This window comes from Carettochelys insculpta, chromosome 7 (genome assembly GCF_033958435.1).
Source record: "Carettochelys insculpta isolate YL-2023 chromosome 7, ASM3395843v1, whole genome shotgun sequence".
NCBI classification, from domain to species: Eukaryota; Metazoa; Chordata; order Testudines; family Carettochelyidae; genus Carettochelys; species Carettochelys insculpta.
The window spans coordinates 74,080,362-74,107,201 of NC_134143.1; the positions used below are offsets into that span (position 1 = coordinate 74,080,362).

General features: G+C 60.8%; 1 protein-coding gene across 5 annotated transcripts in view; it reads right to left on the minus strand.

Annotated features, from left to right (window-relative positions):
- Window positions 1-26,840, minus strand: part of KCNIP2 (potassium voltage-gated channel interacting protein 2) — a 111,818-nt gene that overhangs the window by 38,891 nt on the left and 46,087 nt on the right. For 2 of the 5 annotated variants that reach the window (XM_074999308.1, XM_074999305.1), the window contains exon 1: window positions 19,721-19,952. The exons of 1 other annotated variant lie outside the window; for it this stretch is intronic. In XM_074999308.1, the coding sequence (XP_074855409.1) occupies window positions 19,721-19,808 (88 nt within the window). In that variant the 5' untranslated portion in view covers window positions 19,809-19,952. Of the gene's footprint in view, window positions 1-10,852; window positions 11,088-19,720; window positions 19,953-26,840 lie in introns of those variants that run through there. 2 more of the 5 variants (XM_074999307.1, XM_074999304.1) reach the window with 1 other exon arrangement.

The window sequence follows — 26,840 nt, forward strand, 5'->3', positions numbered from 1 at the left end:
AGTGGAGCCTGGGCTGGGGCACGTGTGTCTGCAGGACCAGGGTCGGGTGTGTGCAGAGCCGGGGTCATGGCGAATACAGAGCAGGTGTGGCTGGCCTGAGAGCCCCATGCCCCAACCCCTGGCCCACCCAAACCCACAACCAGCAGCGGGAGGCTCCCTGGGACGCTGAACTCCAGGGCCCCCTCTGCCCAATGCACCAGGGAATGCTTGACACCCCTGAGCTGCACCCAGGGCATTTTCATCCCTGGGCACAAAGATCAGCTACCGCCCCAGCTTTCCCGCCCCCCCCATTGGCCGAGCACACACTACTGCACACCCAGCAGTGACCCCCAGCCCCTGTCGGCCGAACACACACTACTGCACACCCAGCAGTGACCCCCGCCCCCCGTCGGCCGAGCACACACTACTGCACACCCAGCAGTGACCCCCAGCCCCCGTCGGCCGAACACACACTACTGCACACCCAGCAGTGACCCCCGCCCCCCGTCGGCCGAGCACACACTACTGCACACCCAGCAGTGACCCCCGCCCCCCGTCGGCCGAGCACACACTACTGCACACCCAGCAGTGACCCCCAGCCCCCGTCGGCCAAACACACACTACTGCACACCCAGCAGTGACCCCCAGCCCCCGACGGCCGAGCACACGCTGCTGCACACCCAGCAGTGACCCCCGCCCCCCGTCGGCCGAGCACACGCTGCTGCACACCCAGCAGTGACCCCCGGCCCCCGTCGGCCGAACACACACTACTGCACACCCAGCAGTGACCCCCGGCCCCCGTCGGCCGAACACACACTACTGCACACCCAGCAGTGACCCCCGGCCCCCGTCGGCCGAACACACGCTGCTGCACACCCAGCAGTGACCCCCAGCCCCCGTCGGCCAAACACACACTACTGCACACCCAGCAGTGACCCCCAGCCCCCGACGGCCGAGCACACGCTGCTGCACACCCAGCAGTGACCCCCAGCCCCCGTCGGCCAAACACACACTACTGCACACCCAGCAGTGACCCCCAGCCCCCGACGGCCGAACACACGCTGCTGCACACCCAGCAGTGACCCCCACCCCCGTCGGCCGAACACACGCTGCTGCACACCCAGCAGTGACCCCCGCCCCCCCCGTCGGCCGAGCACACGCTGCTGCACACCCAGCAGTGACCCCCGCCCCCCGTCGGCCGAGCACACGCTGCTGCACACCCAGCAGTGACCCCCAGCCCCCGACGGCCAAACACACACTACTGCACACCCAGCAGTGACCCCCACCCCCGGTCGGCCAAACACACACTACTGCACACCCAGCAGTGACCCCCGGCCCCCGTCGGCCGAGCACACGCTATTGCACACCCAGCAGTGACCCCCGCCCCCCATCGGCCGAGCACACGCTGCTGCACACCCAGCAGTGACCCCCGCCCCCCATCGGCCGAGCACACGCTGCTGCACACCCAGCAGTGACCCCCGCCCCCGTCGGCCGAGCACACGCTGCTGCACACCCAGCAGTGACCCCCGCCCCCCGTCGGCCGAGCACACGCTGCTGCACACCCAGCAGTCACTCCCGGGTCCCCTCAGGTACATTCAATAAGGGAACCTCCAGACGCTGGAAAAAGAGGGTGCCGATCGCCACGCCGGCCTTCGCTGCTCCGGTGGCACCCCTGGGACGGGCAGGCATCGGCAGGGGCGAGGTGTGGGGATGCTCAAGGGGTCACCCAATCCCTCAGCGTCCCTCCTGCTGCCCTCATCACAGGAAGAGGGGGACGTGGGGGGCACGGCAAGGGAGGGGCTTGCGGCAGAGGGGGACAAGTGGCCGGTGCTGCGCCGGAGACCCCTGCACCCGTCGCCACTGGAGATCGGTTACCTACAGCCAGGTGCCAATACCCCGGAATGTGCTCTGTGGAGAGCACCCCAGCTACTCCCATGAGACACAAACTGCCCGCCCCGGACAGGGCCCCTGTGCCAGGGATGGAGATCCCAGCAGGGAAAGGGCCACCCACTCACCCAACAGACCCCCCGGCTCTGCACCCCTGGCTGTCACCCAGCGCCCCGCACGGACACCCACACGGGACGGCAAACAGCTATCGCCCAGGTTAGATGGAGACCACATCCCCAGCAATCTGAGCCCCCTCCTGTGGCCTTCCAACCATGACCAAGTGTTGGGGGGGTTCATCCCCCTGGGTCAGCTGCATGTGTCTCCTACTGTCCTGCAGGAACCCCAGGCAGTGCCTCAGTTTCCCTAGGCACAGCAGCAGTGGGCAGTGGAGTTTCGGCATCATGATGGCTCACACACAGGCAGTGGCCCTCCCTGACCCATGTAACCCGGGGTGTGTGTGTGTGACACAGGGGATGGGATTCCTGCTGTCTCTAATTTAGGTGAGCAGGTAACACTCCTGCGCAGCTGGGACCCAGAGGTAGAGCTGGGCTGATTTTTGAATTCGAAGCCGGGCACTTCGGGGAAGTTGGCTGGAGCAGAACAAAGCAGGCAGGGCTCAGGCAGGTTCTCCAGGCCTGGGGTGCTCTCGCGGGGATCTCCCCCCACATATGGGTCGGACTGACCGCTTCTGGTTGCTGTGCTGACGGGTCTGTACCGCGTGGTCTCAGTGTCACCCAATAACCTTCTCTTTCACCTGCTGAGTGAGAGTCACTCCTGGCTGCGGGTGGGGGGCAGCGCTCGGGGACCCCGAGCCCCACCGTACTAGGGAACCAGGTGACACCTTTCTGCCCTGGGAACAGGAGGAGGAGGGGCCAGGCTGGTTTGAATGGGAACTGGGCTATGGAGTGCAGGTGTGGGGGTTTGGTCTGGCTGCAGAGGGAGGAAGGGGGCCAGGGCCGGGCTCAGGGACTCCTCTGGGCCCCTCTCCCCAGGATGGATTGTCCTGCCAGTGGCTGGTCCCTGTGCTGACCCTTCTGTTCTGCTGTCGCCCCATAACCCGTCTGTTCTCCCTGCTGAGCGAGACCCCCCTCTGCCTACAGGCAGGGGGCAGCGCCTCGGGCCCCCCCCACTTCATGGCATCCACCCCCCCAATCTCTCCACGCTCTCACAGACCAGGCCCCACAACCCAAACCAGCACCGGACCCTGCCAGAACAACGGATACACAACCCCTCAACACACCTGCACTGCTGTGGTGCTCACTACGCCCAGCACGCACCGTCCAGGACCCCGGCTCCCACGCACAGCGCCCCCCTCTGAGCACAAGCACCCGTAGCAGCACAGGGGGCGAAACCAGCCCAGTCCTGTGCCGTCCCAAGCAGGATCACAGGAAACTGGTACCTGCCAAAGCCCCTTCTCGCCCGGGGCCGAGCACACCACAAACCAATCCCTCTGCATCTGACCGCTCGGCCTTACACGCAGGGGAAACCTGCGCAGCTTCAAAGCATCAGCCCAGCAGCTCAGCTCACAACCGTGCCACAGCCCAAACCAGCACCAAAAACGGACGCTGTTTCCAGAGCAGGAAGTGGGTCTGCCCCAGGAAAGCTCGTTTTGCTTGTCGGTCCCGCGCTCCAGGACTGCTCGGTGGTTTGTAAAACCGGGGATTCAGAGACGCTGGATGTGTGGCTCCTTGCAACACTCTATAAGCTATTCTCCCCCTTCCCCCAATGACTGGGGGTGCTGACAGCCACTTCCCCTTGCATGGGCCCTTGTAATGTGTGTTAACTCCTTACACTAAACAGTCCTCACCCGGCATTTCCCCGGGACGCCCGAGTCCATCAGCGAGCCGAGGCAGCGCTCGCCCGGTGTCGATCCCAAGCTTGTCTCTTTCACTCTCTGAAGTTAGTCCAAGAGAAACCTCACCCCATGTCACACTAAAATCCTGAGACTCACACTGCTAGGTAGCACCACAAATCTGTCACCGAACCCCCCTGCTAGAAATGCCCTTTGGACAGTGAGTCCCTGGCTACAGTGCCATTGTGAGGCCTCTCGACTGTCCAGCTCGTCAGCACCAGTTTAACGACGGCCGTGGTAATTTCACGTGGTTTTCATTTGGTAACCAAAATGTCATAGAATCATAGACTCCTCGGGCTGGACGGACCTCAGGAGGTCACCGAATCCAGCCCCCTGCCCAAAGCAGAATCAAACTCCTCTAAATCATCTCAGCCACGGCTTTGTCAAGTCGGGACTTAAAAACCTCCAGCTAAGGGTGCAGGGTGCAATCCATCCCCTCATCCAGGTCAATAACAAAGACACTGAACCACACTGCCCCAGAACCGAGCCTTGGGGCACCTCACTTGAAACCAGACCAACCAGACGTTGAGCCACTAACCACTACTCATCGGGCCCAACCATCAGACCGGCTTCCTATCCATCTTACAGTCCAAGGAACCAATCTATACTGCCTTAACTTACGGGCAAGAATGTTGTGGGAGACTACGAAAAGCTTTGCTAAAGTCAAGGTATGTAACATCCACTGACTTGCCCATGTCCACAGAGCCTGTTACCTCACCATAGAAGCTAATCAGATTGGTCAGGCACTACCTGCCCCTGGGGAATCCATGTTGACTACACTTGGTGTGATGGAGTCGGGGGGGGGGTGCATGTGTGAGTCAGGCTGGATGTGAGGGGCAAGCCGAGCAGCTCCCAGTGGCTAAGGATGACCCTGGGGCTACAACTGGCAGGTAACACCTCTGCCTGAACAAAGAGGAGGGAGGAGCCGAGCTGGGTTTTGAATCGGGGGCGGCAGTTAGGAAGCTGGGGAAAGAGGAGCTGGAGGGCAGCCAGCCTGAGGAGGGGGAAGCTACACCCCAGAGGGGCACCCCTCGGGGTCCTCTCCCCAGGACAGGTTGGAAGGACTGTCTCTGACTGCTGTGCTGTCACTTCTGTGAGAAACTGGGCATCTGTTGCCTAATAAACCTGCTGTTGTACCTGCTGAGTGAGAGTCTCTCCTGCCAGCAGACGGGGTGCGGTGCAGGGGGACCCCTGAACCCCATCACACTTGGTCACTTTCCCCTCTTCCAAGTGCTCCAGAATGGATTCCTTGAGGATCCTCTCCACTATTTTCCCAGGGACTGAGGTAAGGCTGACGGGTCTGTAGTTCCCTGGATTGTCCTTTCCTTTCTAAAGATGGGCACTAGGTTTGCCTTTTTCCAGGCATCCGGGACCTCTCGCGATCTTCATGAGTTTTCAAAGATCATGGCCAAAGGCTCAGCAATGATGTCTGCCAATTCCCTCAGTGTCCTTGGACGCATTAAATCCGGACCCATGGATTTGTGTGCGTCTAGCTTTTCCACATAGCTCATAACCCATTCTTTACCCACCGAGGGCTGCCCACCTCCTTCCCAGACTGCATTGCCTAGTGCCACAGTCTGGGAGTTGACCTTGTCCATGAAGACAGAGGCAAAAAAAGCATTGAGTACTTCAGCCTTCCCAGATCATTGGCCACTAGGTTACCTCCCTCATGCAGTAACGGCCCCACACCTTCTCTGATAACCCGCTTATTGTTAACATGCCTGTAGAAACCCATCTTGCTGCCCTTCACATTCCTTGCTAGCTGTCGTTCCAATTGTGCGTTCACTTTCCTGGTTACCTCCCCCGCCAGGATTCTGCAGCCATATATATATATATATATATATATATATATATATATATATACATATACATATTTATACTCCTCCTCAGTCATCTGTCCAACTTTCCAATTCTTACACCCCTCCTCTTTGAGTTTGAGTTCACCAAGCCGTTCCCTGGTAAGCCAAGCTGGTTGCCTACCAGGTTTGCTTTTCTTGCTGAGCCAAGGCAAACAGTTCGCAAAAGCCTAATATATCAGCACTATCACCCTGCCCAGCCAAACACATAATCGCCTCTAAAAGAGATGCCACATTATTCTGAGGACGTACTTTCTGAAAGCCCACGTGGATCAGCATTAATTACATTACCCTTCTTTAATTATTTATTAATCAATCAAGATCCATATCTGCCACTCTATTACCTTACCCGGGTTCGGTATCAGTCTGACAGGCTTATGATGACCTGGGCTGTCCTGTTTACCCTTTTCTTCCAGGTGCCAGGAATTTCCCTGGTGTTGCAAGACTTATTGAAAATCAACAGTAACTGTTCAGTGAGCTTTCAAACTTTCGGCGGCTCTTCTAAAACTCTTGGACCTGCTGATATTAAAATGTCCAGCTTTAATGGCATCTGTTTAACATCCTCCTGAGATGCTAGGGAGGTGGAACGAGAACTAGCATGTGATGAAAACATCACACGGTTTTCCGCCAAATTCTGAGCACAAACATTTCTTGTACTTTTGCCTTTTCTGCATTATTACTGATAATTCTACCATTCCCATCAATGACTGGATCAATACCATCGTCAGGATTCTTTTGCTCCAACGCACTTTAAAATGCCTTCTGCAGGCCCTACGTTGCTTTGCGTACCCTTTGCTTCCCTTATCAATTTTCTACAATTCCTAGCCTCTCGTTTACATCATTACAACCAGCTTTGTATTTCTTTCATTTTCTCTCAAGAAACGTTAGCGCTTCCTTCTTTCCCCCTCTAACTAGGATTACCACACACAGCCTCTTTTTTGAGCCTGTGTCTGTCCGGGCAGATTTTTGAGTAGCAGGCAGACTCTGGATTTCTTTCAGAAAAGAGGCTGCAGCTCAGAAGGAGCCCCTGTTGGTCTGCTTTCCAGGGGCTCCCCATCTTCAGCAGGAGCTGATTGGTCCATTTTGCTGCAGCTGTAGCTGTGGAATCCACCCCCCACCCCGGGGACACTGGCTCCCACCCCTGGGGAGGGGATCCAGCAGGGAAGTGCTGAGGAACGGCTGTTGCTGTGCCCTGAGCTTGTGCCAGCTGCCCTGCGAATGTCACTGGGAGCCACACTCCTCCCACACCCACAGCTCCAGTAAGTACCCCCCCCCAGGTACCCCCTCCCTCCCTGCTCCCACCGTCCCCAGCACACAGCCTCCTTCCTCAAGCACAGCTTTTGGTGAACCTGGCAAGCGTTCTTAGCCAATTCCCAACCAGCAGTCAGTCACCATTCCCAAATTCCCCTCTGCCTCTCAGCTGGGCCAGGCCCCGATTGTCTGCAGCCTCGTGAAACCGGCTGTGAAAGCATCAAGCCCGCCTGTCAGAGCTTTGCTCTGCTAGCACAGTGCAAATGCGCTTATATCCCGACCCCCCTCGACCTGGGAGGCCTTTTACGTTCCCTTCTGCAACCGGCTCCCTGGGCCTGTCTGGGGATGGGCAAATACAGAATTCCTCTCTCCAGGGGACCTGGCCCTTCTTGCAATGCAGCAGTTCAAACTGACCACCCCCAGGGGTGCCCGTTCCCCACACATCACTGAGAGGGGTGGAAGGCTGCGCCCAGTCAAGGGAGCTCCCCGGAGGCAGACAGGCAGACGAGGCAAAGCTCCGTGCACACAGCAGCAGGATGGGGCTCCGGCTGGCTGGGGAGGGCCCTGCCGCCGCCTCTGAGCGGAAGCGCCTCCTCTCCAGCGCTCCCGGGAAGCCGGTAGCCGAGCACTTCGGCGGCCACCCAGGAGAGATTCAGGTGCTGCCCAGCTGATTAGCAGAGCGCCCCCAGCCAGCAGTGCGTGTGTCTACTGGGGGTGCGCAGCTGCACCTGCGTTGGTGTGCATAACATTTATTCCACTGAGGGCTAAAGAAATTACCCAACTTCAGCGTCCCCTTGCAGCTGCCCATGGCCTCCTCTCCCTGAGCCTGGGGAGCTGGCAATGCAGTGCTTTGTCCTGGATCCATGTCACCCCACCCGCCGGCAGAGACCACCTCCCTCTCTGCAGCACACAGGGCCACGCAGGCTGCGTGACCGGCACAGCTGGGTGCAAGCTGCGGGACCTTCATCACACAGGAACACAGTCGGAGGGGGGAGGCTGTCCCCGGGCAGGGCTCCATCTCGCTCCCTGGGCTGGGCAAGTCGCTGTCTGGGCAGCACACGCCAGGCTGCTCCCTTGGGTGCCAGCTCTGGGCCGGATGGCAGTGGGTGTCGCATTGCATTGGTTTACCCACGCAGGAATGGCCTGACTCATGCACTACCAAGCTATGTCTCCCCCTGGCCCTGCAGCCTAGACAGAGGGATGGGTTAGCCCAGCCCCCACGGCAGCAGCGAGGATTGCCATGGGGTGGGGGTCCAATTCTCTGCCCTGGCCTGTAATTGGGGCACCTGGGCTTGGTGCCCCAAGCTTCGCTGTCTGTGTCACCCTGCAGAACGCCCCACACGCAAAGCCAGTGACCTACACAGGCCATGCCCCAAGGCCCCAGGTCGGGCAGCGTCCCACCTGCCACGCCCTCCTGGCGGGCCCCACGGCCGCCTCAGGTCACACGTGAACAGCCACCAATCCTGTCCCACCTGCCCACGCAAGCGAGGTCCAGCACGCCTGGTCCCAATGCAGACACAGCCCCCCAGAGCACAGCGAGGCTGGGCTGCCCGAGCCCAGGGGCAGGGGGGAAGAGCTGGCTGGGCTGGCATCAGACCATGGGGCAGTGGCCCTGTTCCCAGGGGTGCAGCCCCCTCCTTGGGGCACGGCTGGGAGTGGAAACAGGGAAGGGCCATGGGACAAAATCAGGATTGGAGTCGCTTTGGTGTGTTGCGTGTGAGTTCTGCTGCCTGCGAGCGCGTGCCTCAGTTTCCCGGGCTCTGCACTGGTTCCTGGCTGGAAAATAGCCCCTACCCCTGACCCCACCAGAGCCCCAGAGGCGGAGCGGCCAGGGGACACCTCCTGACCACAAAGGAGAGCATAGGGCAGAGGAGGGGTTGGGGGCCAGGCTGCCAGGTGTGGGGTCAGTCTCAGGCAGTCAGGGGGCTGGGAGGGGGGCAGGGGCCTTGGTGCTGAGGGATGGTACTAACGTCTCTGCTGACCTCCACCGACCTGACAGCCCGTCTGTTCTCCCTGTCGAACGAGTCGCCTCTGACTGCCGATGGGTGCATGGCCTGGAGATGCCCCACTGCCAGCTCCAGGGCCCCCCAGCAGGAACGAAGAGAACCGGGGTACAAGGCTCCTTGCTTTAGGTGCTAGTCCCTCTCCATCTGCTTCTCATGCCCGGGCCTCCTTCCCGCCCCAGGGCACAGTGTGCGTGCATGTCTGGGCGAGGCCTGTTCTGAACAGCGGCACAGCCTAGGGGAACGGGCGTCGAGCCACAGCCGAGACTCCACAGGCATCTCCCAGCCAGGGCAGAGAACAGCAGGGCCAGACGGTCTCCCCTGCACCCCTGGCCGGGGCAGGGAAGCTGGGGGGGCAATGATGAAACTGACCTGAGCTGGCAGAAAACCAACTGCTGGGCAATGGACCAGCCAGGACGGGCCATCCACATGGTACGGACCGGGCAGGGGAGCCGCCGGGGGGACGGGCCATCCACATGATACGGACCGGGCAGGGGAGCCGCCGGGGGGACGGGCCATCCACATGGTACGGACCGGGCAAAGGAGCCGCTGGGGGGACGGGCCATCCACATGGTATGGACCAGGCAAAGGAGCCGCCGGGGGGATGGGCCATCCACATGGTAGGGACCAGGCAAAGGAGCCGCCGGGGGGACGGGCCATCCACATGGTACGGACCAGGCAAAGGAGCCGCCGGGGGGACAGGCCATCCACATGGTAGGGACCAGGCAGGGGAGCCGCTGGGGGGACATGTCGGTCTCAAGGTACGGACCGGGCAGGGGAGCCGCCGGGGGGACGGGCCATCCACATGGTAGGGAACGGGCAACGGAGCCGCCCGGGGGACACGTCGGTCTCAAGGTACGGACCGGGCACTGGGGCGGCCAGGGGAGGGGTCGGGGATACCCGGGAGCAGGAGATCCCCAGAGAGCCATCCGGAGGGCCGAGCCATGGATCAGGAGCGGCCCAAGAGCAGAGCCAGGACGGGGCAGGCACCAGCAGGTGGGGGCTCCAGCTGATCCCCGGACAAGTCCTCAGGAGCTGCCTGGGCAGCGAGCCTGGTGCCAAGGGGGGAGCAGAGCCGTGATGGGCACACGGACAGACACAGACAGGGGGGGCAGTACGGCTGCTCAAGCAAGGTCGGAGCTGCCAGCCTGGCTCAGGACCCAGCTCCACCTAGCCCCACGTCCTGCCTGAGACAGCAGCCAGCAGTGGGGGGTTGCCTCCCCTCCGGCCGACACACATCCCATCGCCCTTGGCTGGGCTGCCCACTGCCTGGGGCTCCCCACTCAGGCACCGCATCACCTGCAGCCGCCCCATGGGGATCCCGGGGCCTGCACGCCCCTGGCCCCGCTCGACACACGGCAGGAGAGTAACAGGAACAGCGCATAGCTACAAACGGCTGGGAGCAGCTGCCTCCTCGGCTGCCCGCTCCGCCAGGGCCAGCTCACGCGGAGGACAGGGAAAGGGACCCCCAGCTGATATGAAGCCATTTTTTGGGGGTGCAGTTCCCGACCCCTCCCGAGCGCCCGTTCCCAGGTGAACGGAGCGAGCGCAGAAGTAGGCCCTGCCCCAAGGGGCTCCCGGTCCAGCCTGGCAGCCTGGAGTGGTGCAGGAGAACGCCAGCGTGAACGTGACAGCGCAAGACCCCTCGCCGGCCCCCCACCCCGGCCACACGGCGGAATGGCTTGGGCCAGGGGTGAGGGCCAGGATGCAGGCGAGGGGCTGAGCACCGCCCTGGGCAGGGCAGACGGCTCCACACAGGCAGTGCCAGGGAGCTGCGCTCTGGCATGGCCAGACCACGGCAGACCAGGGCAGGAAAGAGCCCGGCAGCGGCTGGCTGAATGAGAACAGGGGTGGGGGCTGCCAGCAGCTCGGAGAGGGAGAGCTCCTGCCCCCCTCACCACCCACCATCCCTCCCCCAGCTCTCAGACCCAGAGGAGCCCAGCAGAGTGGCTGGGAACCCCCGTTCCCTGGGGCTTTCCCCAGCCCCGAGTGGCCCAGCTCAGCCCCCGCCAGCCCAACGCTACCTTCTATGCCACTGATGATTTTGAAGCACTTGGTGGTGAACCAGTAGGAGATGAGCAGCAGCATGACGATCAGCGAGGCGTACAGCAGGCTGTCGCTGTGCGGGGACGCCCGCTCCATGGCTCCATCCCCAGGACCCCCGGTGCCGGCACCCCTCTGCCAGGGACTCACACGCGACAGCCCAGCTCCCAAACCAATCGCCGGAACTGCTCTCGTCTCGCACACGGCTCCCGTCTAAAAATAACCGCCGGGCCCAGGGGAGCCTGGCACTGCCGGCCGGCGCAGCCCCTCCCCAGGAACCAGCCCTGCCTCCTCCTAACCGGGCCCAATGTCAGAGCTCCAGCCCCTTCGCCGGGGCAGGAGACAGCTCCCCCCGGGGCACAGCTGGGAGAGAATCCACCCTGCTCCACCGCCCTCTGGCCACTCGCGTCCCCACTTCCATGCTGCGGCATGAGCCCTGGGTCCCAGCTCAGCCTCCAGCCTCACCTCCGCCTCCCGGCCGGGCAAGCCAAGCCAGGGCTCGGGCCGACCGAGGGGAGCCGGGACCCAGGGCTCCCGCCCTGTTGCTCTGCAGTGTAGACGCAGCGCTCTGGGAGTTCACCACATGTATCCCACAATGCCCCAGGCCAGTGGAGGGGTCCTGCAGTGTCCCCCACGCAGGGCTGGACAGCCCCGTTTTGGGGGATGCTGGGACATTGGGGCGGGGGTTGGCTGTGCAGGTGCTGGGGCCTCGGGCTGGGACCCAGGCTCAGCGATTCCACCCCTGGGGCTGCAGGGGATGGTGACGCCGGAGCTCTAGTGAACAAGCCCAGGGTCCGCTCCTGTGAGCTCTGCGGGCAGCGCTCCCCCGACCCTGAGCGCTGGGGCGGCCACCCGGAGAGAGTCAGGTGGCACCCAGCTGGTTGGCAGAGCGCCCCCGGCCGGCAGCCTGCATTTCTATGGGTGGTGCACATCCGCACCGGCCTCGGTGCACAGAACAGAAGTTATCCCACCCGCCGAGGGAACCAATTCGAGAGAAAAGTGCGGCTCACCCAGAGCTTGCCCTCGGCACAGCCAGACCCTCCGAGGCCTCATCCTCACAGGGACAGCTGCAGCGAGGTACCTCGAGGGCCGATGCTGGCCAGGACAGGGCGGCTGCGGTTGCCATGGGTTACAGACAGCAGGGAACCTTGGCGCCTCCATAATCATCACCTGCACTCTCACCCAGGGCAGCTCAGCCCCCTCATGCCCTGGCCCTGGGGCGGCCCGGCCCCCTCCCGTGCCCTGGCCCTGGGGCGGCCTGGCTCGCTCACGCCTGCTGAGCCCTGCAACACACACCCGTGATGCTGTGACTTTGTGCTGCGGGGGGCAAAGTTGAGCAGACACAGCCCGGGGACAAGAGAGACACACACACCTCCCTTCCCCACGCTGGCAATGCCCTGCAGGTGCCAAGCCCACCCGTGAGCAGGGTCCTACGGGGCTGAGCTGTGCCGAGACAGGCAACAGAGCCGGCCCTAGAGACCACCAACGGTGCAGGAACAAGCTGAGCCCAAGGTCAGGCCTGCAGCCCTGGTTCGCATGCTGCTAGCAAGCCCCAGCGACACTGGGGCACATCCAGGCCTTGGGGTGTCTGGGGGGGGGCGTTAACCGCTGCCGCACCCCCACCTGTGCGCAGACACCTCTGTGGTTCCCCCTGCCCCAGCCCATGGTCAGACCCAGCCAGCACTGCAGCCCCCCCTTTCTCCCTGGGTTTCAACGTAAAGCAGTGAAACACCCCCGCCCCCAGTGCCAAAGCACAGCGCTGCCACCGAGCTAAGATTAGCCGCCTCGCCAGCCTGCTGTTGCGCTCGGGGTATAAATAGCCGGGCCCGAGGGCAGGGCCCCTTGCCCAGCCACAGCCACCTCCACGCAGCTCCCCCTCCTGGGGCAGGGCCACCAGCCTTCGGCAAGGCCAGCCCGAGTGCAGGCTGGGGGCACTGTGTCACACACACAGCCAGGGTGGGAGAGCCACCCCTGGGACACGGTCCCCTCCATCACCACTGGCCTGGCCAGCAGCCTCCTAGCAGATCCGTCGCCCTGCCCAGCCAGAACCGCTCTGGCCCCAGAGAGGCCCTTCAGTTCTCTGCCCTCCCTCCCGGCTCTGGCACTTGCGCGCACGGGGGACTAACGGTCCCAGGGACTCTCAGGGGACCCCTCCAGGCGTCACCACGATGCTGCCCCCGCTGGGTTCTCCGATGCTCACCCCCAAGAGCAGACGCCCACTGGCTGCCCCAAGCATGGGCTGTGCCTTGGCTGGGTGGGAGCAGCAGGGGAACCATAGCCACCGGCTCAGCAGCCGCTGCTGGCCCTGAGCAGCTCTGGAGGTGCCAGGACACTTGGTCCCTGGCGGGAGGCCGGCCTTGGGCTGTGCCACCAGGGCACGGGCTGATGGATAGGGGTTTTTTCTGGTTCTCAGGCCATCATCCATTAGGAGAGTTAAATTTAGGTCACAGCTACTCCCACATTACCCAGCTGCTAATCAGAGCCGGCGCACGTTATTAATCAGCACCGTTCTATTTTCAGGGGCTGCAGTCACAGCTTTAGCCTGGGAAATGAGTTGCTGCTCTCACCCCGTCCTTGGCCCAGACGACACAGGCGCTCGCAGAGCCCCCGGGCAGACATGGGCTTCGCCCAAGGCCAGCTGCTGCATGAGCCCCTGACGCAGATAGGCCACGCTGCCCTGGCACCAATAGCACTGGTGGCCGCCCCTGGGCCTGGCCTTGCTGTGGGGCTGGCCAAGGCAGTGCCCTTGGGGTGAGGTTGGGACAACCCCCCAAGCAGACAGGCCTGAGATGCGGCAGACCAGCTCCTGGCATGGGCAGCCCCCTGGTACCTTTCGGGGTTGGCCAGTCTAGGACAAGTACCCTACAGACCCCACCTTGTGGGCGGTCAGCTGACAACGCAGAATCCGCCGAACATTACTGTCCTGGTACCAGACGGTCGCGGCGTGGCAGGGAAAGTTAGAGCCGTCTCAGCTGTGTGACACTGCTGAGACATGGGCCGAGTTTAGAACCACTGGCACCAACCAGTTCCTCAGAAACCCACGGTGAGCTGACCCCTCAGCCGCACGGCAACGTAACCTTGGGTGAGTGGCCCTTCTTCAGCAGGGGAAGGGGCCACATGAGAGAGTTAAGGGTTGGCCAGCGACTGCCCTGGAGGCAGGCTGGCTATCACCGCATCCCCAGCCGCAGGCAGCTCTCCCAGAGGACGACAGTACAGCAGTCGGAACGACAGCGGCAGATCAGCCCTAGCCCCTCAGCTCGACTCAGGGCGTCAACCACCTCGGAGAGACAAGGGCCACAGCACCGAATTGGGAGAGGGAGCCAGGCTGCAGGGATCCAGGCAGAGAGCGGTGATGGGCTCACTTGGCTCCTTACCTCCCGTGTTCCCTCCTATTTCCTGGTAACCGCTGCTGGCTCGCACCCCTCGGTCACGGCAATGGCTCTCACGCCATCTTGCTGCAGTAAACACACTTGCTTTATTGTTGCATCCACACCCGTGTGTTTGGCTGGTGGCTCCGGGTCTCTCCTTTTGGGATAACAGGGTTTGTCTATACAGGAAACGCTTTCAGATCTGGCAGCCCCGGGACCGGGAGGCTGACAGATATTTTAGCTGCCAGAGGAGTGTCCCAAGCAATGAAGAACAGTAAAGAAAACTTAGAGTAGATATAAAGAAACAAAAATGTCTGCAGAGTCGTTTACTTGTCACCACCGGAGCACTGTACACTCTACACTTCTACTGAATTTGCTCTCCCCGTACGGCACTGGTGGGAAACGCATCCAAGTTGGGTCGGGTTAAAATGCCGGGTAGGAAAGTGCTCCCTGTACTGCGGTCTACACCCGGAACAACGGCCGCTCCCGGGGTTTGTGTGACACAGAATTTCCGGAGGGATCTGGGCAGGAGAGGACGCACATCCCTGGGGCTGGGGGGGGATGTCGCTCTGCAGGGTGATCTGGGGCTGGCTGGGGAGAAGCTCTCAGCCGTTCACCGGCCAGTGCTCTGACAAGCCGGAGGCGGGCTGAGCAGACCAGGTGTGGCTGGTTTCGCACCGAACCGTGTAAAGGGCACCCCAGACTGGAGAGCTGAGGGGATGCGGGTGTCAATCAGTCCAGCTGGCGACTGGCACAGGGGTCAGGGCTGGCTCTTGTTTTTCTCCGGCCATGAGAAGCCCTGGGTGGGATGCTGGCAGCTCCCTCTCCCCTGCCCCCTGCAGCCTCCAGCCCTGGCCAGCGGGGGCTGGTGTGATTGTCTCCCATACCTGTGCAGGGGGCAGGGCTGGAACCAGCTGGCTGCTCACTTCTAGCTCCCTGCCACAGCTGGAAGCACCACCAGCCACTCCAAGGCCTGTCTCGGCTCGGTTCTCAGCAGGCAGCGTGCCACCCTTCCAGCGGAGCGAAGCAGCCCCGTGTCATGTGGCTGGACTTTTAAATTGGGTCTGGAAACCATTTTCGTGACCAGTGTGGCTACTGGCCCCAAATGCTGCGCTGGGGGCAGGCCGTGTGAGTGTCTAATGAAAGCTGGCGATGCCCTGAATCTGTGCGTGCTACTTGTGCATCTGCATCACGTACGTGGGTGACGTTATAGATTGTAGCTCTGCAGCTGGGTGAGAAATGTCTCGGTGCTGAGAACAAGAAGAAGTCCTGTGGCACCTTCTAGACTAACAGATATTTTGGAGCGTGAGCTTTTGTGGGCAGAGACCCGCTTCGTCAAATGCAGGAGGTCCACCACTGCTGAGGTTCACAGTGGGAGGTGGGGCTCCACCCCAGCTGGGACAATACACCCAGACGGCCAACACCCATTTTGTGATGGTGGGTTTTCCTACTGGGATGGCAGCGAATGGGAACTCAGCACAGAGACCCACCGGGGCAGGTGGTGGGCCAAGGCCTGTGGAGAAGGTGGACTTTTCCCTCCACATATGAAAAACTTTCAGATGCGCCCCAACAGGGACTTTCTTGGTTCTTCAGCCCTCCTGAGTCTATTGTCTGGACTGGGACCCATCCCTCAGAGGGATGATGTGGGCTTAGCGGGGTCCATCTTGGATCTTTTCTCTCATGGTCTCCAAGGGTCCGTGTCCAGCATGTGGACCCCACCGGGCCGGATCTACAGCACCCCAATGACTGAATCTGTGTGACCTGAAATGAGCTTTTAGAGACTTTCAAGAATCAGCAAATAACACCGCTGGCTGCGTCAGTAGTTATGGCTGATGCATGTAAAGTGTTGCGTTAACAATGCTTCTCTCTAACTCTGCTCTTTCTTTTGTATTAATAAACCCTTAGATATTAGATCTAAAGCATTGGTGAGCGTATTGTTTGGGTAAGATTCAAGTATATATTGACTAGGGGCTGGGCCCTTTGGGGTCTGGAAGAATCGGTGTGGTGTTGGGCGAAATAGGCTTAAGAGCCTCTCACCTGAATTTGGGGGTTGTTGGGCTGGGCTGGCAGAGCAGCTGGGACATCCGTGGGTTTGCTTGTGTGGCTTCTGGCTGGCCAGTGGGGCTGGCAGAGGTGCTGTGGAGGCCGGTTGGATTTGCCTTAGTGAGAAGGAAATCCCAGCCTGGGGCTGTAAGTGGCCCAGATTTTAAGCAGAATTACCCTGGATTGATTTCTCTAGCTGTCCTATTACACCCTGTGATGGGGTTCATGGATCCCCAGGCTCTGCACCCCATCTGCAGGCAGGAGTGACTCTCACTCAGCAGGAGAATGGCGGGTTTATTAGCCAACAGGGACACAGAGTCGTACAGAGGAGTCAGTGCAGCCGGCAGAGACAGCCAGTCCAAACCACGCTGGGGAGAGGAGGCCCCAAGGGGTCCCCCAAGCCAGGGCGTTGCCCCCTCCTTTGTCTCTCTCTTTCCCAGCCCAGACTAACTGCTTCCAACTCCCAGGTCCAATTCAAACCCCTCAGGCTCCACCTCCCCCTTTGTCTGCAGCCTAGAGGTGTCACCTGGTCACCAGGTTACCATCAGCAGGAGCCCCCCACCCCCTGTGAGCCCCTCACAAACACACCCGTATCCCCCACTCCATCACACACCCCGAGAGCCGGTGCCAGGTGGCTGGTAATGCTGCCAAAGGCCAGCGGTTCCTGCAGGGGGCCCCCAGCAGTGGGAAGTGCCCCCATGAACTTGAATCTGGCACGGAAAGAGCAGGGGCTGCCTTGCAACCCCCTGATGCAGCCCCATGAGGCGTGAGAGCGCCCAGGGCAGTGCACGGGGGAGTGGCGAGGTGCCAGCAGCTGCAGAGGACGGGTCGCCTGCCGAGGACACTCGGGGTGAGGCTGCAGCACGTGTACAGGGAAGTGCCCCCGGCAAGGAGCAGTGGGAAAAGCCGCCGGCAGCAGGCAATCCAGCCCCTGCAGGAAGGCAGCCCCACAGCTACAGGTACATCCTGCTGGAACAAGGTGAGGTGCCCTTCCCAGCAGCACCCGGCGCCCAGCACGCTTCCCACAGCCGGCAGATCCATCCGGCTGGCTTGCCTGCTTGCCCCTCTCCGCACTAACGCGACAGGGCCTTGGATGAGCCCTCCTCTCCCCTCTGACCCTGCACCAGCCACCGGCTCCCAGCCTGGGCTCACAAGACACCACCATGCACCCTGCTTATTGCAGGACGGGCGCTGCGCATCTTTCCAGACCATCACAAGCTGTGACAGGCCAACGTGATGTGCCCCTGGGCTGGCCGGGGCCGCTTGGCCGGTGGCTGCATACACGCGAAGGTCACTGTGCCGACGGCTCCTGGAACCACTCCCATCCCTACCCCAGCACAGCTCACCCCACCGCCTGCTTCCCCCGCTCTGGGGGGCTGGCACGCCGCAGGCACAGCCGGACACAGACATGCCCTCACTAGCAGGCACTTGCTGCAAAGGCAACACTGGCCCTCCCCAGGCCGCCCTGGGCCTGGCCAGCCGGAGGGAGTGCTCTGCAGTGGGGCTGGGGAGTCACTGTCCAGGGAGCCAGGCTCCCAACGGCTGCACTTCTGCCAGCAAGGGCTGGCATGCAGAGGCTGCTTGTGCACCGACTGCCCCGGGGAGGCACGGGGGCGCAGGGGGCCGGTGGCTGAAGAGGCTGACAACGCTGCCAGCTGGGCGGCTGAGAGTCCCTGCAGCTGGGCCCCAGGGTGTGAGCCCCTGTCCACAGTCATCACTGCAGCTGCCAGGCACGACCCCCGGCCACGTGGCAGGGGAAGGCGGGCACCGCTGGGCACAGAGGAGAGCCACATCCGCCTCCCCAGAGCCCCATCTCATCCCACTCACATTAGCACAAACCCATTAGCCTCAGAGCAAACCAAAGGAAGGGGAGCCAGCTAGGAGACACCTCCAGTGCCCAGGGCCGGGCTGGGGGCAGCTGGCCTCAAACGGATAAGTCCCCACCCAGCTAGTCCAGCAGCACTGGGGAGCCAGCACTGAGCTAGGAGAGAGGCCCCCTCCCTGCAGTCATCCAGCCCGTCACAGCCCTGCTCAGCTCTCAGCCCCCCACCCAAGGCAGGACAGCTGCTGACTGAAACCCGAGCACGCCCGCCCGCCCGCCCAGCGCCAGAGCGGGGGTTTCCCAGTCGCTCTTGCCGAGAGTGAGACGGACACAACGCACGAAGCCAGCTGGGGCACACTGCCAGTCTCCCACGCTTGCTCAGTGCTGCTGCTGATGCTGCACAAGCCCAGGGGCTGGCTGGAGAGCAAGCCACCCACCCCGCCCCGATTCGGCACCCCGAAAGGAGCACAGCACACTCCTGCCTCATGGCACCTACCCTCTGACAGCCCCAGGGAGCAAGACACCGGAGCCAGGAATTGAGCCCAGGCTCCTGCAGGACAGAGCCTCACCCCAGTGCAGGGAGGAGAGATCAGGGCCCCCAGGAGGGGCTCTTGGGGGTGCTCAGCAAGCCACAGGAAACTGCGGCTTTGGGCTGAGCTGACGCAGAACCAGCCCCACCAGCACCCAGCCCTCGCCAGGTCTGCAAGGCGCAGCTGGCTATGAAGTGACGCAGGCGCACCCTGGTGGGGGGCAGGCACCAGGCAGTGCTGCCAGCTGTGCCCACGTCACTAGGCTGTGGTGTTGCACCTCCCCGCTACAAGCGACGCCAGCCCAGCTGTTCCAGCGCCTGTTGTGCAGGTGGGGTGCTGGGTTTACAGGTGGCAAATGGGCACAGGAGGATGAAAACTCCTGTCTGGGGAGGGGGCAACATAAGAACCAAGATCTTCCCCCCTCTTTCCTGGGGGGGGGCACTGGGTGTCCTAGGACCACCCCCCCCCCCCCCCCCGTGGCAAGCAGCATCACTGGAATGCCCCGGGAGACTCCAACCGTGGCCAAGGGGCTGAGGCTCCCAGCCAGGAGGGTGGGGGTATCTCCTGGACCCAGGGCAAGGGGAGGTTTGGACTGTAACTCACTGTCAAACACAGCCTGCCCCCCGGCACGCAGGGCACAGGGTGCCCAGGGACTGACCCAGGCCTGCAAGCCCCAGGGCTGGGGCAGACTCACGTACACAGCTGGGGGATGGGGGGGGGGGACTGGAACCCTGCCCCCAACACAACCACTCACCCCCCCTCATCTCTCCTGGGGGCCAGGGCACGGGGAAGCTGAAATGTGACACCCCAATGCTCTGCCTGCCCATGTGTGTGGGGGACAATCGCCCACCTCGGTCCCCAGCGCCCCCTCCGTCCTGCGCACCCACACCCAGCACCTTCCGGAGGGGCACCGCCTGCCAGGCCGCCTCCCCCCCTCAAGAGATGATCACCTGGGGGGCTGGGACCCCCCCACTACTGAGACTCCAGCCCCAGCCCTTCCAGACAAGCCCCACCACGGCGCCGCTGGGCAATGCCACCCGGGCAGGCTGGGCACGCCCGCCCCCACGCCGGGTCCCCCCTCCCTACCTTGTGCCAGGGTCCCGGTGAGGAAGTGGTAGAAGAGGCGGATGGCTTTCCCCAGCTGCCGCTGGCACCGCCGCGGGCAGGGACTCATGGTGCCAGCGCAGCCGGGCCCGGCCAGGGAAGTTCGTGTCCCGCCGGGCTCTCACCCGCAGCAGCTGCCCCAGCGGGGGTGGGAAGCCCCGGCCGGTCCGCGCCTGCACCGGAGCCCAGGGCTCTGCCAGCAGCGGTGGGGCAGCCCCGGCGGGCGGTGCCCGCCCCTTCCCCCAGCCCCGCCCCACAGCCCGGCCCGGCCCGGCCCGGCCCCGCCCCACCGCACCCCCCTGCGCAGCCCGGCCCCTCCCACTCCACCTCCCCCGGACCCCCGCCGCCAGCCCCACAGCCCGGCCCCGCCCTCGGCCCCCCAGCGCCCCGCCCCGCCCCACAGCCCCGTCCCTCCCCCTCCCCCGCGCCGCCCCCCACGCCCCCGCCAGCCCCTCAGCCCGGCCCGGCCCCACCCCCTCACACCCCTGCGGCCCGGCCCCGGGCAGGGCAAGGGGCAGCCGCCCCGGGTCCCGCTGCTCTCTGGGCAGGGCCCAGCCGTCCCCCACCCCCGCATCACTTGCCCCACCCGGCTGCTCTCGGGGCGCTGCGGGGCTGGGGGCAGCAGCGACTTGCCTAGGGCCGGGCCCCAGTGCCCCAAGCAGCCCCCGGGGCTCAGCCCCCGCACCCAAGGGTGCCTCAGCACAATGGGGCGGGGGAGCCTTGGGGGTGCGACACCCCCTGGGGCCCCTCCTGGCTGGGGGGTAGCGGCTCCATCAGTGCCAGGCTGGGCCCCATCGAAAACAACCCACCCCCCCGGTTTCGCATCTTGCCCACTCCTGAGCCCCAGGGGCTCCCTGCAGCAGTGAGTTCCCCAGGCTAATCCCCCTGCAAGAGCACGTCCTCCTCTGCCTGGCCGCGCCCCTGCCCAGGCGGGAGCTGTGAGCCGGGCAACCAGCCCCTGCTCGGCCCCTGGCCTCTCACAGATGTTATCCCAACCGCAGAGGCCAGCCGGCCCCCTTCCTCTCCCTCCCCTGGCAGCTCTCCCCCGTCTCCTCCCTTTTCCCACCACCCCCAGTCCGGGGGTTACACAGACCTGAGCTCCAGCGCTGGCTGAGGCTGCATGGTTGAATATTCCCCATGTCATGGTCTAGGGTCCATTCCTCACCCCTCCGAACCCCCGGGGAGAGGTCAGCCTTAGCTGGCCACTGAGCTCTTGGGTAGCCGCCCGGGGGGATTCAGGTGCTGCCCAGCTGATTAGCAGAGCCCGGACAGGTGGGGCGTGTTTCTGTGGGTGCTGCATGTCCACACATGCCTGGATTGCCAGAGCCAAATTTAGTCCACCCAGGAGTGGACAAAGTTAGAGGGAGCCCTGGCCGGGGGGGGGGTCCTTTTTTTTTAACCTTACTCGCCCATTGAGCAGCTGTCTCCTTGAGCTGCCAGTGCGGAGCCCAGGTCCCTTTCCCGGGCTCATGCAGCTCTCCCGGAGCCCTCCGTCACGTACGAGAGTCTTCGTGGATTCGGGTGTCAGCCGTAAATGGCAGTAAACCTGGATTTCACCACATCCAGTTGACATATACAACCCTCAACACTACCCAGACAAAGTGCGGCCAGAGAGCTCCTGAATTGGGGTTTTCTCACCAAAAGAGCTTCAATATTTCGCATCTCCACCGCTCCATCAGCCCCGGGCTGCTCCCTGCGGGCTGGTACAGCCAGGAAAGCACAAACCCGTCAGTACTGTCCAGACAAGCAGCACCACTGTCAGGTCTCAGAGTACTTGAAATCCCCAACATTCACCCCTTGCCCCCAGTGTCCACCCCCATGGCCAGGTTTGGGTCTCTCACCTCCCTCTCCTTTCCAGCTCATTAGGAAAGATCCTCCAGCCCAGCCCTCATACCAGAGGCACCGGCTGCCAGCCCCCGGCCTGCCACGGGGAATGCCGGCCAACCCCATTCCTGGCTCTCAGCCCCAACCTGAAAGAGAGCCCCCTCCACAGCCAGCAAAGCCCCTCGTCCCACATCTCCGAGGGCAGTGAGCAGACGGGGGGTGGACTGTTTCCGCAGCTGGATCAGGCTGCCCCCCCCCGCCACCACCACAGAATCACAGGGCGGGAAGGGACCTCAGGAGGTCATCTAGTCCAGCCTCCTGCTTCCAGCAGGATCAACCACCACTAAGTCATCCCAGCCAGGACCTTGTCCAGCCAGGACTTAAAAACCTCTAGGGATGGAGAATCCACCACCTCTCTAGGCAACGCATCCCAGTGCTTCACCACCCTCCTGGGGAAATAGTTTTTCCTAATATCCAACCTGCACCTCCCCCTCTTCAACTTCTGACCATTGCTCCTTGTTCTGCCATCTGACACCACTGAGAACAGTTTCTCACCCTCCTCTTTAGAGCTCCCCTTCAGGAAGTTGAAGGCTGCTATTAAATCACCCCTCAGTCTTCTCTTCTGCAAACTAAATAACCCAAATCCCTCAGCCTCTCCTCATAGCTCTTGTGCTCCAGCCCCTTAATCATTTTTGTTGCCCTTCGCTGAACCTGCTCCAGCAAATCCACATCTTTTCTTTACCGGGGGGCCCAAAACTGGACACAATATTCCAGCTGTGGCTTCACCAGTGCCGAATCGAGGGGAACAACCACTTCTCTAGCTCTGCTTGCAATGCTCCTCCTAAGGCTCCTCCTAATGCACTCTCGGCCCCCTGGACCACATGGGAGTCTGCTGCTGCCTCCCAGCTGAACGGCTTTGACTCCAGCTTGGCCCAGCCTGGGTGTCCAGGTTTGATCCCCACACGTGACTCAATGAAGGGCTCTAGAAGGACATGCACTGGGCAGCTGCTTCAGCCCAAGTCAGCCCGGCCTTCCTACCCCAGACACCCCCGCCACACTTCCAGTCTGCATTTCCCCACCGGAGTGGCCATCCGACCCCTGGATAGTGGATTACTGCTCATGGCCAACCCTTCAGTGACAAACCCAGGACAGCAGGGCTGCGTCTACACGTGCACGCTACTTCGAAGTAGCGGCAGTAACTTCGAAATAGCGCCCGTCACGTCTACACGTGTTGGGCGCTATTTCGAAGTTGAAATCGACGTTAGGCGGCGAGACGTCGAAGTCGCTAACCCCATGAGCAGATGGGAATAGCGCCCTACTTCGACGTTCAACATCGAAGTAGGGACGTGTAGACGATCCGCGTCCCGCAACATCGAAATAGCGGGGTCCTCCATGGCGGCCATCAGCTGGGGGGTTGAGAGATACTCTCTCTCCAGCCCTTGCGGGGCTCTGTGGTCACCGTGGGCAGCAGCCCTTAGCCCAGGGCTTCTGGCTGCTGCTGCTGCAGCTGGGGGTCCGTGCTGCATATACAGGGTCTGCAACTAGTTGTTGGCTCTGTGTATCTTGCACTGTTTAATGAAAGTGTGTCTGGGAGGGGCCCTTTAAGGGAGCGACTTGCTGTTGAGTCCGCCCCGTGACCCTGTCTGCAGCTGTGCATGGCTCCCTTATTTCGATGTGTGCTACTTTGCCGTGTAGACGTTCCCTCGCTGTGCCTATTTCGATGTTGGGCTGAGCAACGTCGAAGTTGAACATCGACGTTGCCAGCCCTGGAGGACGTGTAGACGTTATTCATCGAAATAGCCTATTTCGAAGTTGGGTGCACGTGTAGACGTAGCCCAGGAAACACACATACCCTCCCCAGGGGAGTAAATCCTCACACAGCACTTGGTCACAGGGGTGGGTCCCCTGCAGACTGGGACGCGGGCAGTAGGGGCTGCCTTTAGGGCAATGCCCAGCTACAAGAGGGACTAGGGGCAGAGGAATAAGTGCAACCCTAAGAAAACCCAGCTGTGTGCTCAGAGCCCGACTCCCCAGTGCCCCAGGACAATAAGCCAGTGTCCGCTGAGGGGGAGAAGGGAGGGCCTGGACCCACACAGAACAAGGCCCATCCCAGAGCACCTGAGATACAGGCAGGGAACTACAGTGCTGCCAAGGGTTCCTGCCCATTTGCCTGCATCTCAATGCCCCTGCAAGGCAGACAAGGAGTCACCCTCCTGCTGAAATGCAGCCAGCTCTGGGGTGCAACTTGATAGCTCCTCATCACAACAGGAAGGAGGGGGAGTGAAGAACCACCCACCCAGGAGATCCTGCTTTCTGGCTTGCCCTGCCCTGCATGGACCAGCTTAGCTGCAACTCAGAAGCCCCAGCTCCCCCATCCCCAGCACCTGGCTCAGCCCTGCTGCACCAAGGCTCCCTTGCTGATATACTGGCAGAGAATCATAGACAACTCGGACTGGAAGGGACCTTGAGAGGTCATCTAGTCCAGCCCCCTGCCCTCTTGGCAGGACCAAGTACTGTCTAGACCAACCCTGACAGACATTTATCTAACCTGCTCTTAACTATCTCCAGTGATGGAGATTCCACAACCTCCCCAGGCAATTTATTCCACTGTTTGACCACCCTGACAGTTGGGAACTTTTTCCTAATGTCCAACCTAAACCTCCCCCGCTGCAGTTTAAGCCCGTTGCCTCTTGTTCTATCCTCAGAGGCCAAAAAGAACAAGTTTTCTCCCTCCTCCTTATGACTCCCTTTTAGATACCTGAAAATAGCTGTCATGTCCCCCCTCAAGCTTCTCTTTTCCAAACTAAACAAGCCCAATTCTTTCAGCCTTTCTTCATAGGTCACATTCTCTAGACCTTTGATCATTCTCGTTGCTCTTTTCTGGACCCTTTCCAATTTCGCCACATCTTTCTTGAACTGCGGTGCCCAGAACTGGACACAATACTCCAGCTGAGGCCTAACCAGAGCAGAGTAGAGCGGAAGAATGACTTCTCGTGTCTTGCTGTGATGGGGTTCAGGGGTCCCCCTGCACTGCACCCCGTCCGCTGGCAGGAGTGACTCTCACTCAGCAGGTACAACAGAAGGTTTATTAGGCAACAGATGTCCAGTTTCTCACAGAAGCGACAGCATAGCAGCCAGAGACAGTCCTTCCAACCTGTCCTGGGGGGAAGACCCCGAGGGGTGCCCCTATGGGGTGTAGCTTTCCCCCTCCTCAGGCTGGCTGCCTTCCAGCTCTCCCTTTTCCTCGCCTCTAACTGCCGCCCCCGATTCAAAACCCAGCTCAGCTCCTCCCTGCTCTTTGTTCAGGCAGAGGTGTTATCTGCCAGTTGTAGCCCCAGGGTCATCCTTAGCCACTGGGAGCTGCTGCTTGCCTCAGACATCCAGCCTGACTCACACATGCACCCCCCCCACTCCATCACACTTGCATCCTAGAATCATATTTACTTTTTCTGCAACAGCATCACACTGTCGACTCATATTTAACTTGTGGTCCATTATGACCCCCAGATCCCTTTCTGCCGTAGTCATTCCTAGACAGTTCCTTCCCATTCTGTATGTGTGAAACTGATTGTTTCTTCCTAAGTGGAGCACTTTGCATTTGTCTTTATTAAACTTCATCCTGTTTACTTCAGACTATTTCTCCAGTTTGTCCAGATCATTTTGACCTTATCCTCCAAAGCAGTTGCAACCCCTCCCAGCTTGGTATCATCTGCAAACTTAATAAGCGTACTTTCTATGCCAATATCTAAATCCTTGATAAAGATATCGGACAAAACCTGTCCCAATTCAGACCCCTGAGAAACCTCACTTGTTATACCTTTCCAGCAGGATTGAGAACCATTAATAACTACTCTGAGTACGTCTCAAATGGGTCTGTCCCATGAAAGCTCACCATATAAATTATTTGTTTAGTCTTTAAAGTGCTACTTGACTGCTTTTTGTTTTGATAGTCTATAGACTAGCACAGCTCCCTCTCTGTTAGTACTCTGAGTACGGTTATCCAGCCAGTTTTGCACCCACCTTATAGTAGCCCCACCTAAGTTGTATTTGCCTAGTTTATTGACGAGAATATCATGCGAGACCGTATCAAATGCCTTACTAATATCTAGGTATACCACATCCACCGCTTCTCCCTTATCCACAAGGTTCATTATCCTATCAAAGGAAGCTATCAGATTGGTTTGACATGATTTGTTCTTTGCAAATCCGTGCTGGCTGTTCCTTATCAGCTTACCACCTTCCCAGCGTCTGCAGATGATTTCCTTAATTACTTGCTCCATTATCATTCCTGACACAGAAGTTAGACTGACTGGTCTGTAGAGAACAACTAGAAGTCCTGTGGCACTTTATAGACTAACAGATATTTTGGAGCATCAGCTTTCATGGGCAAAGACCCACTTCATCAGATGCATGAGGTGGGGGGGCGGTTCAGAGCGGTATTTAAAGAGTGGGGTCGCAGTAAAAGGAAGGGACAGAGCTGACAAGGTCTATTCAGCAAGGTGGAAATGGCCCGTTACCTTGCTGAATAGACCTTGTCAGCTCTGGCCCTCCCTTTTACTGGGACCCCACTCTTTAAATACCCCCCACCCCCCACCTGCGCATCCGATGAAGTGGGTCTTTGCCCACAAAAGCTTATGCTCCAAAATATCTGTTAGTTTATAAGGTACCACAGGACTTCTAGTTGTTCTTGAAGATACAGATTAACATGGCTACCTCTCTGATAGCTAAAGGCTCAGATACCTCCTCTCTCAGCTCCTTGAGTATTCTAGGATACATTTCATCAGGCCCTGGCGACTTGCAGACATCTAACTTTTCTAAGTGTCTTTTTAAGCTGTTTTTTTTTATTTTATGTTCTAAATTCACCCCTTTCCCACCACGTTAGGCATTCCTTCCTCAGACTTCTCGCTGAAGACCAAAGCAAAGAAGTCATTAAGCATCTCTGCCATTTCCAAGTGTCCTGTTACTGTCACACTCCTACAACACTGCGCTACCAGCAGAGGGTACCAGGCCCCATGGCGAGTCTGCCCCAGCACACCCAGCTTGCCCCCGTTAACATAAACCAGGAGGTGATGGACTTGTGACACTGGCAGAGCAGGTGCCGGCTCATGGCCAGGCCCTGTGTCTCAGCCCAATCCCAACTGACAAAGCCAGGATCCGTCTGCCTCCCTCACATCCAAGTGTTGGTAACAGAGACACCAGGGTCGGCAGTTTAGTGGTCAGCTTTACACTGCAGAGTACTTGGGAGCTGCTGCATTACTCTCACTTACTCGGGGCCCAG